Below are 15,263 nucleotides of genomic sequence, written 5' to 3' on the forward strand. Positions count from 1 at the left end.
TTATGACTTGTTTAAGCCTTATCGAGCCAATAACTTTTGTGTCTATAGTCAGAGATGAATAAATGACTGGGTCATTGGAGACAGCGCTCAAAGGGTCTTAGGGATGCCAAATCAAGTCATGAATACCAGTCCAAAGTTCATTGCCTAATAAGATAAACGAAATGAAGAAATGTTACCATTTTTGTCATGTGCTTTTTCCATGTCAGTTATTCTTGGCTTGTGTGATATTTTTATCATCAGGATGCTTGGGCAGATCTAGGGATGGGGCAACAGTGGGCACTGGCCCTAGTAAATAATTGACTGGCCCCATAAGTGTCCCTCTGCTGTCACAACTTAAAGGCATGATATTGATTTATACGCAAACCTGTTTGCCTTTCAGCAAAAGACAAGCAGCAACTATTTCGTTTTTGTCTGTAGAACATCTGAATTTATGTGGGCTGGAGTTAAACAGCCATCTACAAGTTACTTCATGAGAGATAATCTTCGAGGTCCAAGCACCACCTGCCTCATGCAGTCAGTACAGGCCTGTTTGCAGATCAAACAATATAATGCATTTATAATTAAAATGGCCTCTACTGATAATTTTTGAGGAGAAGGCAAAAGCAGCAAAATTTTTGCACACGCAAACCTTTTGACCTTGTAATTGTAGGCATAGGTTTTTAACAAATGACTAAATACTTTGAAGGCAGTACAATTTTTACGTGACTTAAATTGGCATAGTTGTTGAACTCAATGAACTGTTCAAAAGCCAGGTGACAAAGCAAGAGTCAAAACAGGGAAACCACTAAACATTGTCATCATCATCATTAACCACTTAATCTAGGTAGGGTCGCAGTAGCAGTAGGGAGAGCAGAGAATCCCAGACGATCCTGTCCCCCGCAACCTTCTCCAGCTCACTCCCAGGGACCCCAAGCTGCTCCCAGGCCAACTTGGAGATATAATCCCTCCAGCGGGTCCTAGGATGACCTCAGGGTCTTGTCCCGGTAGGCCATGCCTGGTATACCCCCACTGGGAGGGGTCCAGGGGGTATCCGGATCAGATGCCCGAACCACATCTACTGGCTCTGCTCAATGCGGAGGAGTAGCAGCTCTACTCCGAGCTCCTCCTGGATGACCGAGCTCCTCACCCTATCAAATAGAGTGTAGCCCGCCACCCTGCGAAGAAATCTCATTTCTGCATTCGCGATCTCATTCTTTCAGTCCTTACCCACAGCTCATGACCATAGGTGAGGGTTGGGATGTAGACCGACCGGTAAACAGACCTCTTCACCACTACAGTCCGGTACAGTGACAGCATTATTGCTGCCACCTGTCCCAGCCTGCGGCCAATCTCAGGATCCCTCTTCCCATCACTCGTGAACAAGACCCCGAAATACTTAAACTCCTCCACCAGGGGCAAGTCCTTTTCCCTTACCTGGAGAGGGCATGCCATCCTTTTAATGGCTAGGACCATGGATGCATACTTGGAGGTGCTGATCCGCATACCGCTTCACACTCAGCTGCAAACCGCTCCAGTGAGCGCTGGAGGCATCCATGTGATCTAGCCAAAAAACCAACATCATCTGCAAATAGCAGAGACGCCACCCTCCGGCCTCCATACATTGACACCCTGTCCATCAATATCACAAACAGGAGTGGAGACAAGGAACAACCCTGGTGGAGTCCAAGACTAACACTGGAAGAGTCTGACTTAATGCCGAGCATACGAACACAGCTCTCACTCCGAGAGTACAGAGGTTGAATGGCCCAGAGTAGTAACCCTGGCACCCTATACTCCTGGAGGACCTCCCACAAGATATCTCGGGGAACATGGTCGTAAGCCTTCTCCAAGTCCAGAGGATCCGACCCTTTCTCATTCGAGAGGCCACCCAAGTGCTAGTGCAGTCTCTTGTCATCTGAAGGCTTGACTACTGCAACTCGCTCTTGGCTGGTCTTCCAATGTAGACCATCAAGCCTCTGCAACTCATCCAGAATGTAGCAGCGTGGCTCATCTTCAATCTCCCCAAGTTCAGCAACGTCACCCCACTGCTGCGCTCCCTTCACTGGCTTCCTGTAGCTGCACGCATCTTTAAAACCCTTATGCTTAGGGCTCCCGAGTGGCGCAACCGTCTAAGCGTTGGCCCTATCATCAGGAGATCGCGAGTTCGATCCCTGGTGATGCTACAGCCATCCGTAGCCGGGAGTCCGAGAGAGTACAATTGGCCTCGCTCTCTCTGGGTGGGTAGGATGGCCCCCCCTTCTCCCCCCATCACTCAGCGCGATGCTAGTCAGCGCAGGCGTCTGTTAGCTGACGTAACAGATCTGGCGGTTGGCGCTTTCCTCCGAGCGCGTTCGGCTGTCCAGTGACGTTGCATGAGCGGCAGTTCGAAAAGAAGTGGTGGTTGGTTTCACAGGTCTCGGAGGAAGCCTGTGTTAGCCTTCACCCTCCTAGCGTTGATAGCATCGTGTGTTTGGGGGAGTCCTAACTAGCGGGTGGAATTGGAGACCAGCCCCTCCCTACTTGATGGCAATGGTGAAATCGCGAGCTGTTCCACGAGCCCTTCAAGCTTCGAGTACAGCTCGGCTTGACCCGCCATCCTTCAAGGCGCCCGGAAGGTAAGTATTAAGACTGTTTTCTGTGCTGGCACCCAGGTGGAACGAACTCCCACTCGCTGTCCATACAGCAGAGTCTCTCGCTGTCTTCAAACGCAGACTGAAGACACATCTCTTTATACAGCACTTAAATGAGCACTGAATTAAGTATTGATTATGTATTGTACTGCACTTATGTATTGTATTGTATTGCACTGCTCTGTGTTTTTTCTAGGTGTCAATAATGACTTTCTGATTCTAGCAGTATCTGAGCTCAGGACTGGCTTTCTCTCTAACCTACTGGTAACTAGCAAAGATACTTTCTCTGGATAGACAAAGCACTTTTTGTATGTTGCTCTGAATAAGAGCGTCTGCTAAATGCTGTAAATGTAAATGTAAGTCCACAAAACACATGTAGACTGGGTTGGCAAACTCCCCTGCACCCCTTTAACAATCTGTGAGAGGGTGAAAAGCTGATCCATTGTTCCACGTCCGGAAAGGAATCCGCGTTGTTCCTCCTCAATTCAACTATCGGTCAAAGTCTCCTTTCCAGCACCTTGGGATAGACTTTCCCAGGGAGGCTGAGCAATGTGACACCCCGGTAGTTGGCACACACCCTCCGGTCCCCTCTCTTAAAAATAGGGACCACCACCCCAGTCTGCCAGTCCAAGGGTACTGTTCCCAAGGTCCATGCAATATTGCAGAGACATGTTAGCCATGACAGCCCCACAATATCCATAGCCTTAAGCATCTCCAGATGAATCTCATCCACCCCCGTTGGGGAGGCATGTCTCCTGGATTAAGGAGCTCCTCAAAGTGCTTCTTCCACCGACCGACAATATTCTTATTTGAAGTCAGAGTTTCTCCACCCCTGCAGAATACAGCTTGGGCGAAGCCACCCTGACCGCTTCTGAGTCGCTAAACAGTTGTCAGAACCACCTTGAGGCCGACCGAAAGTCTTTTTCCATGGCTTCACCAAACTCCTACCACACCCTGGATTTTGCTTCAGTCACCATTACCGCTTAAAGCTTTTTTGCCTGTCACGAGTCCTTTGGGCCATCCAGTCCCTGAAGGCCTCTTTCTTCAGCCTCTTTCTTCATGGCCTCCCTCATCACCGGTGTCCACCAGGGGGTTCTTGGGTTACCACCCTGACAGGCAACCACATGCTTTTGGCCATAGCTAAGCCTGGCAGCATCCACAATGGAGGTTTTTAACAGGGTCCATTCAGACTCCATGTCTCCTACCTCCTCCGGGATATGAGAAAAGCTCTTCTGTAGGTGGAAGTTAAAATCATTCCGAACAGGGGCCTCCGACAGTCTTTCCCAGCACACCCTCACTATTCGCTTGGGCCTACCGGGTCTGACCATCAGTGTTCCCTGCCAGATGGTGATCAGTTGACAGCTCAGCACCTCTCTTCACCTGAGTGTCCAGAACATATGGTTCCAAGTCAGATGAAACGACAACAAAGTCAATCATTGACCTTTGACCTAAGGAGCTCTGGTACCATGTACACTTATGAACATCCTTGTATTCGAACTTGGTGTTCATTATGGACAATCCATGCCTAGCACAGAAATCCAATAACAATTCACCATTCGGGTTTAGATCAGGCAGGCCTTTCTTCCCAATCACCAAGTCAAACATGGCTTAGCACTGAAATAGACATAACAGAGACTTCGGAAAACCCTAGCCCAAACAAAGGAAGAAATATAAAAGTTAAAGGGTCATTGGATTAGCTACAGGTATGCATGGTTCATTGTGGGTGGAGCTTGAGTTGAAGTGAGCCAAAAGAAAATGGGAGACTCCATGTGCTGACGCTCTGTGGTCAAATTACATGTTCTGTTGATTTTAATGAAAAATAAAATGCGTAATTTTATATGTATTGTTTTATGTTTCTCTTTAAGGTAAATTCAGCAAAAGAACAAAAATTGTCCAGTATGTGTAGAAAATTATTTAAGTGCGTTATCTTCAGAGGTTATTAAGGATTAACTTCTTTTTACTTGGAAAATCATCAAAATATTTAGTTTGACCAAGGGTTCCAAAACATTTTCATACTGCTGCAAATACCATGAATTGCACTAACCAATTCATTTCTTTTACAGTTTTAATTTTTCTGATAAGCACTTTTTTTTTTCAGGAGATTCTGCTCAAAAGAATAATGCCAGTCATGCGCCTCTAAAACAGTGTGCTCTGAATGGGTCATCTGTGGGTATGAAGAAAATTCTGTTTATTTGAAAAAGAGAAAACAGCTTTTTCAGTTTGTATAAATAGATCATTATGGAATTAAATAGATCAAAGTCTTACAAAAACCCACTGAGGCTTGGACTACGTGTTGAGTGGCAGCACCCAATAAAACCCTTAAAATATTGATAGGCAGGTCAGAAATATCATTCTTTGACATAAGCAGAAAACATCAAAAGCATGTCTTTCTACTACTTCCAGAACTCCGTGTGAATATTCCTGGGAGCGTGGTAGAAGGAACAGCAGCGATTCTCATGTGTCAAACCACCTGCAGTCTGACTGACCCAACATTCATCTGGTACAAAAATGGACGTCCTTTAACCACAAAGACCATCAAGAACAACCAGCTCCACCTGCAGACAGTCAGCAGTGAGGATGCAGGCAGTTATAGCTGTGCTGTAAGAGGATATCAACATCTCCACTCTACTGCTCATAACCTCAGAGTCAGATGTGAGTATTTTTATATTTTTTTATCCTTAACAATGAAGACACTTTTATACTTTGTTCATCTAATCATAGACTTTAACCGAACTGATCTTAAGGTGCCAAAGGTCCGTAATGTGCAAACAGTATTGGATAGCTTTTTTTTTACTGAACATTGCTAAATAAAACTGACTTCCGGTTGGATAAAACATGTCAGAGCAGAAGTTGCATGCTGACTTGAGCTGTCATGACAGTTTATGTCAAGTAGTATAACAGTTGGTTTCCTTTTTGAAGTCAATGCAGTTTGTCACATTTTTGTTTTTTTTTGCCAAGGCTGGGCTGATACTACATGATTTTTAAAATCTCAACAGATTTCTTAAAAGGAGGCACAAACTTACAAACTCAAACATCACAAACTTACTGTCAGGTTGTCACAGAATGTTTTTGTGAGTACATTAACACTAGACAACAGAGCAGAGGTTTAGGCTACAAATCAGAACTCAAATTCCAAGATCTCCTCAAATATCACACGACACAAACAGAGCTGAACTTACTGGACTGGACTGGACCGGACCTGTTTGTCCTTTTATGTGTAGCACAAGTGCAAACTGGGGATTAAAATGTGGTTGTGAACTGCTGATTTCACACTGTGAGCTGGATAAATAAATTGAATGAATTTGTCAGTGTAACTCTGTTATCAGATTAACTAGAACACTGTTGTCTCTCTGTGTGTGAAATGTTGTGACTCTGCAATGTGAGATGAAAGGGGAGGGGTGAGAACCCCTGCTGTGAAAAACAATTCACACCTCTTTAAACAGACAGCCGTGCAGAGACAAAACTAACAGCAATAAATTGGGTACAACTGACACACAAAAATAGCATTTAAACACAATAAAACATGCTTATAAATAGTGACTTCCTCGATTATCTACTGAGATGAAAAGTTTTTTGAACTAGAACTAGAACTTTTAGAACCCAACTAGAAGTGGTTAAGAGGTTAACCTATACACATTTCCATTGTAAAATGTGTTATTAATGTTATTGTAGATATTGCATATTCAAACCAAGGAACCGCCAAAACAGGTGGAATTTGCATTCATTTACTGTGAAAAAGCATTCATTTCATGGCTACTTAAAACTTTGCATAAGAAGTCCTGCACATTTAAAAAGGCACTCGTATTAATTCTTATACAAATCATATCCATTTTATCATGTGCACTCAAAGAGTTAAAAAAGGTGTAGAGTTGTAGAGGTTAACACTTGCAAACACTTTATATAGTGAAACTTCATACCCTGAACAGTTTAATGCATGACCAAATGAATTTCTCAAACACTTCCGTGTGCATCTGTTCCTCTGGTGAAATAGTGGAGGGCAGTTTAGCGACTCTGACCTTCCACAGTGATGCAAACCCAACTGTGAAGATCTACACTTGATCCCTCACTTAGCTGTACAGGGAATGTAGTCATGTAACCTTAGTGGTGCTGTGGATCTAGGCAATAATATCATTTGGATACTTTTTCTTTTATTTTATTTATTTTTTCCTCAACTTTCTCTCCAATTCCACCCACTAGTTAGGACTCCCACAGTCACACCATACCACTAGTCTTCCTCTGAGATCTGTGAAGCACCACCACATCTTTTTAAACTGCCACTTTCCCCAGAGCTGAATGCGCTCAGAGGAAGGCGTCAACTGCCATTTCCTTTACATCAGCTAACAGACGCCTACACTGACTGGCATTGCAGTGTGTGATGGGAGGGATGGGGAACCATCCTACCCACCCAGAGAGAGCGAGGCCTATTGTGCTCTCTTGGAGCATTGAACTTGCAATCTCCTGATGAGTTTTCAAAGATGCCGCTTTGACAGGTGCACCACACAGGAGCCCCAAGCTCAAAATAACTCAAATAAAACTCAAATAAATTAATTCTGTTGTACATAAAACTCAGTATATCCCACATTTTGCCCAACAATTTTAGGGTAAAGGAATGTTTTGATGATTTTGTACAGTCAAATGGCATTTTTGAGTTGAGTTAACTTATTGTTATTTAGTCTGTTGCTATGGCAACTTTGAAACCCCACCTTCAAAAAATGATGACATTCCTGTTGGTTTTAATTTTCTAGTTTCTTTCTCATTAAAATTGCTAAACAAATGTGTGAAACCAAGTGAAACTAAGTAAGCTGTAAACCATAGTTACATGTTTGTTTTGTAAACACAATCTTGTTAGATAAAATGGATATTCTTTCCCATTGACTCCTGGCTGGGCATTTGTTTTGGTGAGTGGTCATGTTCAAGGTTAACCCTTCTATGTTTGGAAAGTGGTCAATATTACTTAATTAGAAAAAAAGTTTCCTCATTTTTAAGTAAATTCAACTTATCCAGGCTTACAGTGTAGTTTTAATTGCTAGTATTTTTTGTAAACAAACTTTTTTTCCTCATTTGTGATGGCAGACCATACAAAGAGCGTCTCAGTGTCCATCCATCCTTCTGGTGAAATAGTGCAGGGCAGTTCAGTGACTCTGACCTGCAGTAGTGATGCAAACCCACCTGTGGAATGTCAGTGGTTTAAAGAAACATCATTACTAGTGAAAGAAAAGAACTACACAATTACCAATGCCAGCTCTGTGGACAGTGGAGAATACAAGTGCAAGTGCATTAATGAACATGGAGAGAGATACTCTGAAGCTCTAACTCTGGATGTTTTGTGTAAGTGCATGTTTACTTGTTCCAGTTGTGTAATCTGTATCTTGTAGCAATTCTCCTTTATAAAGGTCTATTGTTAGTGATGATTAGATCACACTGCTGTTATTCTCTGATTTCTAGATCCAACAAAGAGCGTCTCTGTGTCCATCAGCCCCTCTGGTGAAATATTGGAGGGCAGTTCAGTGACACTGACCTGCAGCAGTGATGCAAACCCTCCTGCACAGAACTACACCTGGTTTAAAGAGAGTGGAACCTCACCTGTAGGATCTGGACAGAATTACAGCATCTTCAACATCACTGCTGACCACAAGGGGTGGTATCACTGTGAAGCTTGGAATAAGCTTGGAAGTCCAAAGGCATCTGCAGCTTTATTTTTACATCCAGGTCAATGTTTTAGCCTTTTAAATTATTAGAGAATGAGCCTTTTAATTTAATTAATTTTTTGGTTAATTAATTTTGGGGCAGTCGTGGGCTAGAGGTTAGGGAACCAGCCTTTTGACCAGAAGGTCGCCGGTTCGATCCCCTGAGCCGACAGTACACGACTGTGGTGCCCTTGAGCAAGACACCCTAACCCCCAACTGCTCCCTGGGCACTGCGGGTAGGGCTACCCACCTTTCTGGGCAAGTGTGCTCACTGCTCCCTAGTGTGTGTGCTCACTAGTGAGTATGTGGGTGTTTCACTGCATGGATAGTTAAATGCGGAGGTGAAATTTCCCCATTGTGGGACTAATAAGGGTCACTTAATCTTAATTAATTAGCCTGAATGAATGTGGTGTTTGTAACAGCCGCCTAGCTGCAACATCAAAACTGAGATGGTTTGTGTTTCTGATTTCCAGGTCGCAGTTACACAACAGTGTTTGTGATTGTGGGACTAGCCTGTATTGGAACTGTGATCACTGTGTGCTTTGTCTATCTGATGATCAGATGGGCTAAACGAACAGTTCAGGTAAGCATCTGAAAAAAACTTCTGTACTACATTCGTGGCTCATAATGTACCTCATGGTTGTTACAACCTCGATTTCAGGGGTGGTTTGATTGCCCTTAGTCTAAAGCATGGGTTCTCTATCTTGACCCACCTCCAAGTGTTGCTGTAGAAACAGTAATTCATGGATAGAGCTGTTTAAAACCACTCAAGAAAAGTGGTGGAACTTCAAAAAAATATATAAATCATGTATACAAGGGTTTTTCTTTAACCTTATGCTCCAGAGTATATTTTGGTTTGTCCATCTGAGTTTATATGACCAAATTTTAAGGCAAATTATTCAGTAACTGCATGAAATAAATGTAAAATTTTATTTTAGTAATATATTTATTTTTGGTAAAAGCTCCCCTCAAATTAACAGAACATGTTTTATGATCATACACATATTAATATACATACAATTTACTGCTGAAGGCCAAAAATCTTTGACCCTCTTTGTATTATTTCATAAAAATAATTTTTACAGAGTAGATCACTGAAGAGACGCCATCTATTTATAGTTTATAGCCCAGATTTGTGGAAAAATGGATCGAATTTCAGTAGACAAAAAATTGTGTGTTCAGCTTCTTTTATTGTAAGGGTTTAAAATTACATCATATTTGACTGGAAACAAGACATTTACAGCTCTCATATGACACCCACCTTTTGAATGTAGCTTATGAAATATGAAAGTTAATAAGAATATGACGAAGTGTGTTTTGGAACCAGCTGTGGTTCCAAGGAGCATAAGAGGCTACACTTTAGGGTAGCTTCTTAGCACATCCAGCATCTATTAGCATAGAAACAATTGTTACTCTGTTTCATGTTGTTTTGTTCTTTTTGGGATCCTTTTGGTTTAGACTCTTAAAAAAAAAGTACCACTTCATATTAAGTGTCTCTAATAATTGTGTAGTTACACATGGATAACATATGCAACACTATAACTACTGATGATTTAGTCAGTGTTACAGATGGATTACAGAAGTACAGCCTATGTAAATACACCTGTATCAACTTGTACATGTTTTGCCTCATGTAATTACACAAGTGTATCTTCTACATAGGAACTTTTCTGTAGTGCAGTGTTAAAGTTACACTTTAAAATAAGTGGACAGTTCCTGTGTAGTTGTTTAGTAGGTACAGTGTAATAATGGAGTGGTAATATAGACATTGCCTTGGAGAAATGCAACAAATTTAGTTAAATACATATTATGTATGTTATATTTTAAGATAAGGGGACGTCTGCTGTTCTGTCACATTACAGAATGGATTAAAGCTGAAACTGGTTACAGTGTCACAGCACTAGCAACATAAATACTAGCTAATGTTAGAAAAGCTGGCAGATACAGTGTAAGTCTTGCCTCAGTGTAAATTATTACATACTTCCTTTTACTGCTGGAAAAGAATACTTTTAGATTTCCAGTCTAATATCAAATGTAATTACATTATGTTATTACCCTTGTGTAATTACATGAGAGAGAATAGGCTATTACAACTACTTAGATACACTAGTGTAATTACATAAAGTGTATGTCTGCAATCCATCTGTAACAGTGAATAAATCATTAGTAGTTACATTGTTGTTGCATATGTTGTTCTTATGTAACTACACAGTTATTAGAGACAACATAAAGTGGGACCAAAAAAAAAAAAAGAACTAGAATAGTGCATTTCCTGAAGATAATGCAAAGCAACTGTGCATCTGAAGCTTGCTAGGTGGTAAGAAGTTGCTATGGCATGAGGGCTGTGAACGAAGTAGTTGTCAGGGGGTTGCTAAGTGTTGTTTAAAATGAATGGTATCCTAAGGGAGGAACAACAGATGTAAAAAAAGGACTCACAGAGGAACGCAAAGCTTGGGGACCTACACTGAGTGAGTATATGTAGTTTAGCGGCTGTCGGGAAAAAGAAAAGAAGGAACTTGTGTAGATATGAAAATAAATGGAAGCCTGAGGAAGGAACGAGAGATGATGAAAAAGCTGTGTTCAAGTACATCATTCCCGATCAGACTGAACATTCTGGATTTGGAAAAGTGTTGATATCTTGAAAACTGAGGGACAAATTATCAGAAAATCTGTCAGAAAAGAAATTAGAAAGAAAAGAACAATGTGCAATTGCTAATAACTGAAATTGCTAATATTTTGCTTGAACATTTGCTAAATAACATTGATATAACTACACCCTCAACATGTCACAGCAGATGTCATATGCTGTCATGAATTGTAATAACAGATGAAGTTTAGTAATATTGTCATGTTTCCATTTCTGGGAACTGTTAAGGTGGAAATATCATAATGTTCGATGTCATGATAGTTAACTGGATATCATAGCAATAAATTAGCATGTGACATTAGCAGTCATGACATCAATCATTGTGACAACCTGACAATTACCAATAATGGTAATTTGACATTTGTTATATTACTGAACAAATACATTTGACATCTGCCATGATGTGTTTATGGAATAGTTATATCGGTGTTATGTAGCAGGGCTCATAAGTAAAGTGTTGCCCTTATAGTCATAAGTGTAATGTTACATAGAGTCAGACATATATATATATATCATAAAGAAAAAAAAATAAATAAAAAAAAAGAGTACAACAACAAGGAAAATAATCCCAGCCATGCATAAAGTCTAAACACAGGCATTGGTCAAAAATCATGAAAGGCTCAGAAATCTGGGGGATTTTGATAGCCAATACTTTGAAGCGTCTAGGAAGACTGCTGCTAAATGGCAGGTAATTAGCTAGAATGACCACCAGGGGGAAGACCAGGAGTCACCATAGCAGAACGGGGACCTCTGGTGGCCAGTACAAAGAATTCGAAGAGTGAACATGACTCAGGACTCAGGACTAAAGCCATTATTATATTCCTGTACATGACATGACCAAATGATTTATGTCTAATTTTATTATTACCGAATTAATAAGTGAATCAACAATGATTGCTTTGACTCAATCCCTCTAGAATGTTTCTCCTGCTGTTGATGTTTATACCGCACCTGATTGTGGCTCCATATGCTGTGATGAAGTTCAGACTCCACCCATTGTAGGTGACTCACATTCTTCAAAATGACATTCTTAAGTCTGTGATGACCTATTAGTGGTAATTTCTTAAATAGGCCACTTTTCAAATGAATGTGAAAATTCTTTGGCAGTAAAATTTCAGTAACACTTTAATGACACTTTCATTCATTTAAATTCAATGAAGCATCAATGACGCTTTTACACTTATGTATGAAAAGATTATTGCATTTATGCTGAAGTTATTAAATGTATTTTCTGTTTTGGTAGCAAATAAATTTGGTTCTTTCTCAGTTTTAATGATTCAGTGACTGTGCTGTATCTTTAGCTGTTATAATATTTGGAGACCATCAAAACTACACATCATCTGAAGGTCTGTAAGATGGTGATTATTATGATGGCTTCCTCTCGCTCTTTTACACAGGTAGTGTTGTACAGGCCCCACGATGACAACAACACAGTTCTTAACACATACGCTACCACTGAAGAGGCATACGTAGCCCTTAGTGATGCAGACTCATCCTTTCATGAAGCGTACCAAGCTCTCGATGACACATACCTGGTTCCTGAATATCTTGAGGAATTGTATGCTGTAAGTGACATCTTAAAGGAAAAGAGCATTTCACCAAATCTGCACCAACTTTACAAATCGTTGCTGTCCAATGAAATACATGTATCTCCATTTTTTGTGATTTTTACTTTTCTGCATCATTTGAGCTCAGCAGCTGTTCTTCACACTGTGTGAAAATTTCATGATGATTGGACCAAAAGAAATGCTCCAAAATTGCTTAGAATAAAAAACTTTTTCTATTAACTTACATTGAAAATAAAGAAGGGTTTTGATCTCTCCTGTAAAGTTGCTATTTTGGAGGTACCTGTTTATCATTTGACAGCGATGGAATGTTCTGCATAATTCAGTGGTTGAGATGTAAACAGAGTCATCCAGAGTGGTTTGATGTGAAATTACACAAACTTATAGGAACCAGGGGTCACAATGTCTACAACACTAATATAGCCACTTTAAATATATATAGCCAAATTATGCCTTTGTCTTCTGAGTTTTTATATGTGACGTCAACAATGATTAATTATTGCTTAATTGAAAAAAATACATAAATAAATAAAGCTTAAAATGCTGTAGTGCCTCCCTACTATAGATTTTTTTTTATCAGAATTCCCTTCCTTTAAGCTCCACCTGGAGTTTGTTAATGCCCATTTATTGATGCACAGTTTTTCTTGGCCATCCTCAACTCTTCAACAGTGACTTTCATTCAATATATATCAAAGTTCACTGTTCATTCCATATATTTCAGTCCATATATATATATATATATATATATATATATATATATATATATATATATATATATATATATACTTTGATTCTCTGCTGACAGCAACAATAAATAATAAAAAGTTTAAAAAAGAAAAAAAAAGAGTACAAACAAGGAAAATAATCCCAGCCATGCATAAAGTCTAAACACAGGCATTGGTCAAAAATCCTGAAAGGCTCAGAAATCTGGGGGATTTTGATAGCCAATACTTTGAAGCGTCTAGGAAGACTGCTGCTAAATGGCAGGTAATTAGCTAGAATGACCACCAGGGGGAAGACCAGAAGTCACCATAGCAGAACGGGGACATCTGGTGGCCAGTACAAAGAATTTGAAGCATGAACATGACTCAGGACTCAGGACTAAAGCCATTATTATATTCCTGTACATTACATGAGCAAACGATTTATGTCTAATTTTATTATTACCGAATTAATAAGTGAATCAACAATGATTGCTTTGACTCAATCCCTCTAGAATGTTTCTCCTGCTGTTGATGTTTATACCGCACCTGATTGTGGCTCCATATGCTGTGATGAAGTTCAGACTCCACCCATTGTAGGTGACTCACATTCTTCAAAATGACATTCTTAAGTCTGTGATGACCTATTAGTGGTAATTTCTTAAATAGGCCACTTTTCAAATGATTATGTGAAAATTCTTTGGCAGTAAAATTTCAGTAACACTTTAATGACACTTGCATTCATTTCAATTCAGTAAAGCATCAATGACACTTTTACACTTATGTATGAAGAGCTTATTGCATTTATGCTAAAGTTATTAAATGTATTTTCTGTTTTGGTAGTAAATAAATTTGGTTCTTTCTCAGTTTTAATGATTCAGTGACTGTGCTGTATCTTTAGCTGTTATAATATTTGGAGACAGTTAATTTTTTTATTTTTCATCAAAACTACACATCATCTGAAGGTCTGTAAGATGGTGATTATTATGATGGCTTCCTCTCGCTCTTTTACACAGGTAGTGTTGTACAGGCCCCACGATGACAACAGCACAGTTCTTAACACATACGCTACCACTGAAGAGGCATACGTAGCCCTTAGTGATGCAGACTCATCCTTTCATGAAGCGTACCAAGCTCTCGATGACACATACCTGGTTCCTGAATATCTTGAGGAATTGTATGCTGTAAGTGACATCTTAAAGGAAAAGAGCATTTCACCAAATCTGCACCAACTTTACAAATCGTCGCTGTCCAATGAAATACATGTATCTCCATTTTTTGTGATTTTTACTTTTCTGCATCATTTGAGCTCAGCAGCTGTTCTTCACACTGTGTGAAAATTTCATGATGATTGGACCAAAAGAAATGCTCCAAAATTGCTTAGAATAAAAAACTTTTTCTATTAATTTGCATTGAAAATAAAGAAGGGTTTTGATCTCTCCTGTAAAGTTGCTATTTTGGAGGTACCTGTTTATCATTTGACAGCAATGGAATGTTCTGCATAATTCAGTGGTTGAGATGTAACAGAGTCATCCAGAGTGGTTTGATGTGAAATTACACAAACTTATAGGAACCAGGGGTCACAATGTCTACAACACTAATATAGCCACTTTAAATATATATAGCCAAATTATGCCTTTGTCTTCTGAGTTTTTATATGTGACGTCAACAATGATTAATTATTGCTTAATTGAAAAAAATACATAAATAAATAAATAAAGCTTAAAATGCTGTAGTGCCTCCCTACTATAGATTTTTTTTTTTTTATCAGAATTCCCTTCCTTTAAGCTCGACCTGGAGTTTGTTAATGCCCATTTATTGATGCAGAGTTTTTCTTGGCCATCCTCAACTCTTCAACAGCGACTTTCATTCAATATATATCAAAGTTCACTGTTCATTCCATATATTTCAGTGCATATATATATATATATATATATATATATATATATATATATATATATATATATATACATATAAATATAATTGTATACTTTGATTCTCTGCTGAAAAAAAAACAGCAACAATAAATAATAAAAAGTTTAAAAAAGAAAAAA

At 39.6% G+C, this 15,263-nt stretch overlaps 1 protein-coding gene across 1 annotated transcript; it reads left to right on the forward strand.

Annotated features, from left to right (window-relative positions):
- The first annotated feature begins 2,508 nt into the window (after nt 1-2,508).
- LOC118797707 (B-cell receptor CD22-like) lies at nt 2,509-14,726 on the forward strand. The gene is made up of 10 exons (XM_036556976.1): nt 2,509-2,594; nt 5,086-5,261; nt 7,683-7,937; nt 8,055-8,318; nt 8,770-8,879; nt 11,861-11,941; nt 12,341-12,508; nt 13,725-13,805; nt 14,226-14,386; nt 14,720-14,726. Exons 1-10 carry the CDS (start codon nt 2,509-2,511, stop codon nt 14,724-14,726), a joined length of 1,389 nt encoding a protein of 462 aa, XP_036412869.1.
- Nucleotides 14,727-15,263: the final 537 nt, after the last annotated feature.

The sequence above is a fragment of the Colossoma macropomum genome, unplaced genomic scaffold, assembly GCF_904425465.1.
Source record: "Colossoma macropomum unplaced genomic scaffold, Colossoma_macropomum, whole genome shotgun sequence".
NCBI lineage: Eukaryota > Metazoa > Chordata > Actinopteri > Characiformes > Serrasalmidae > Colossoma > Colossoma macropomum.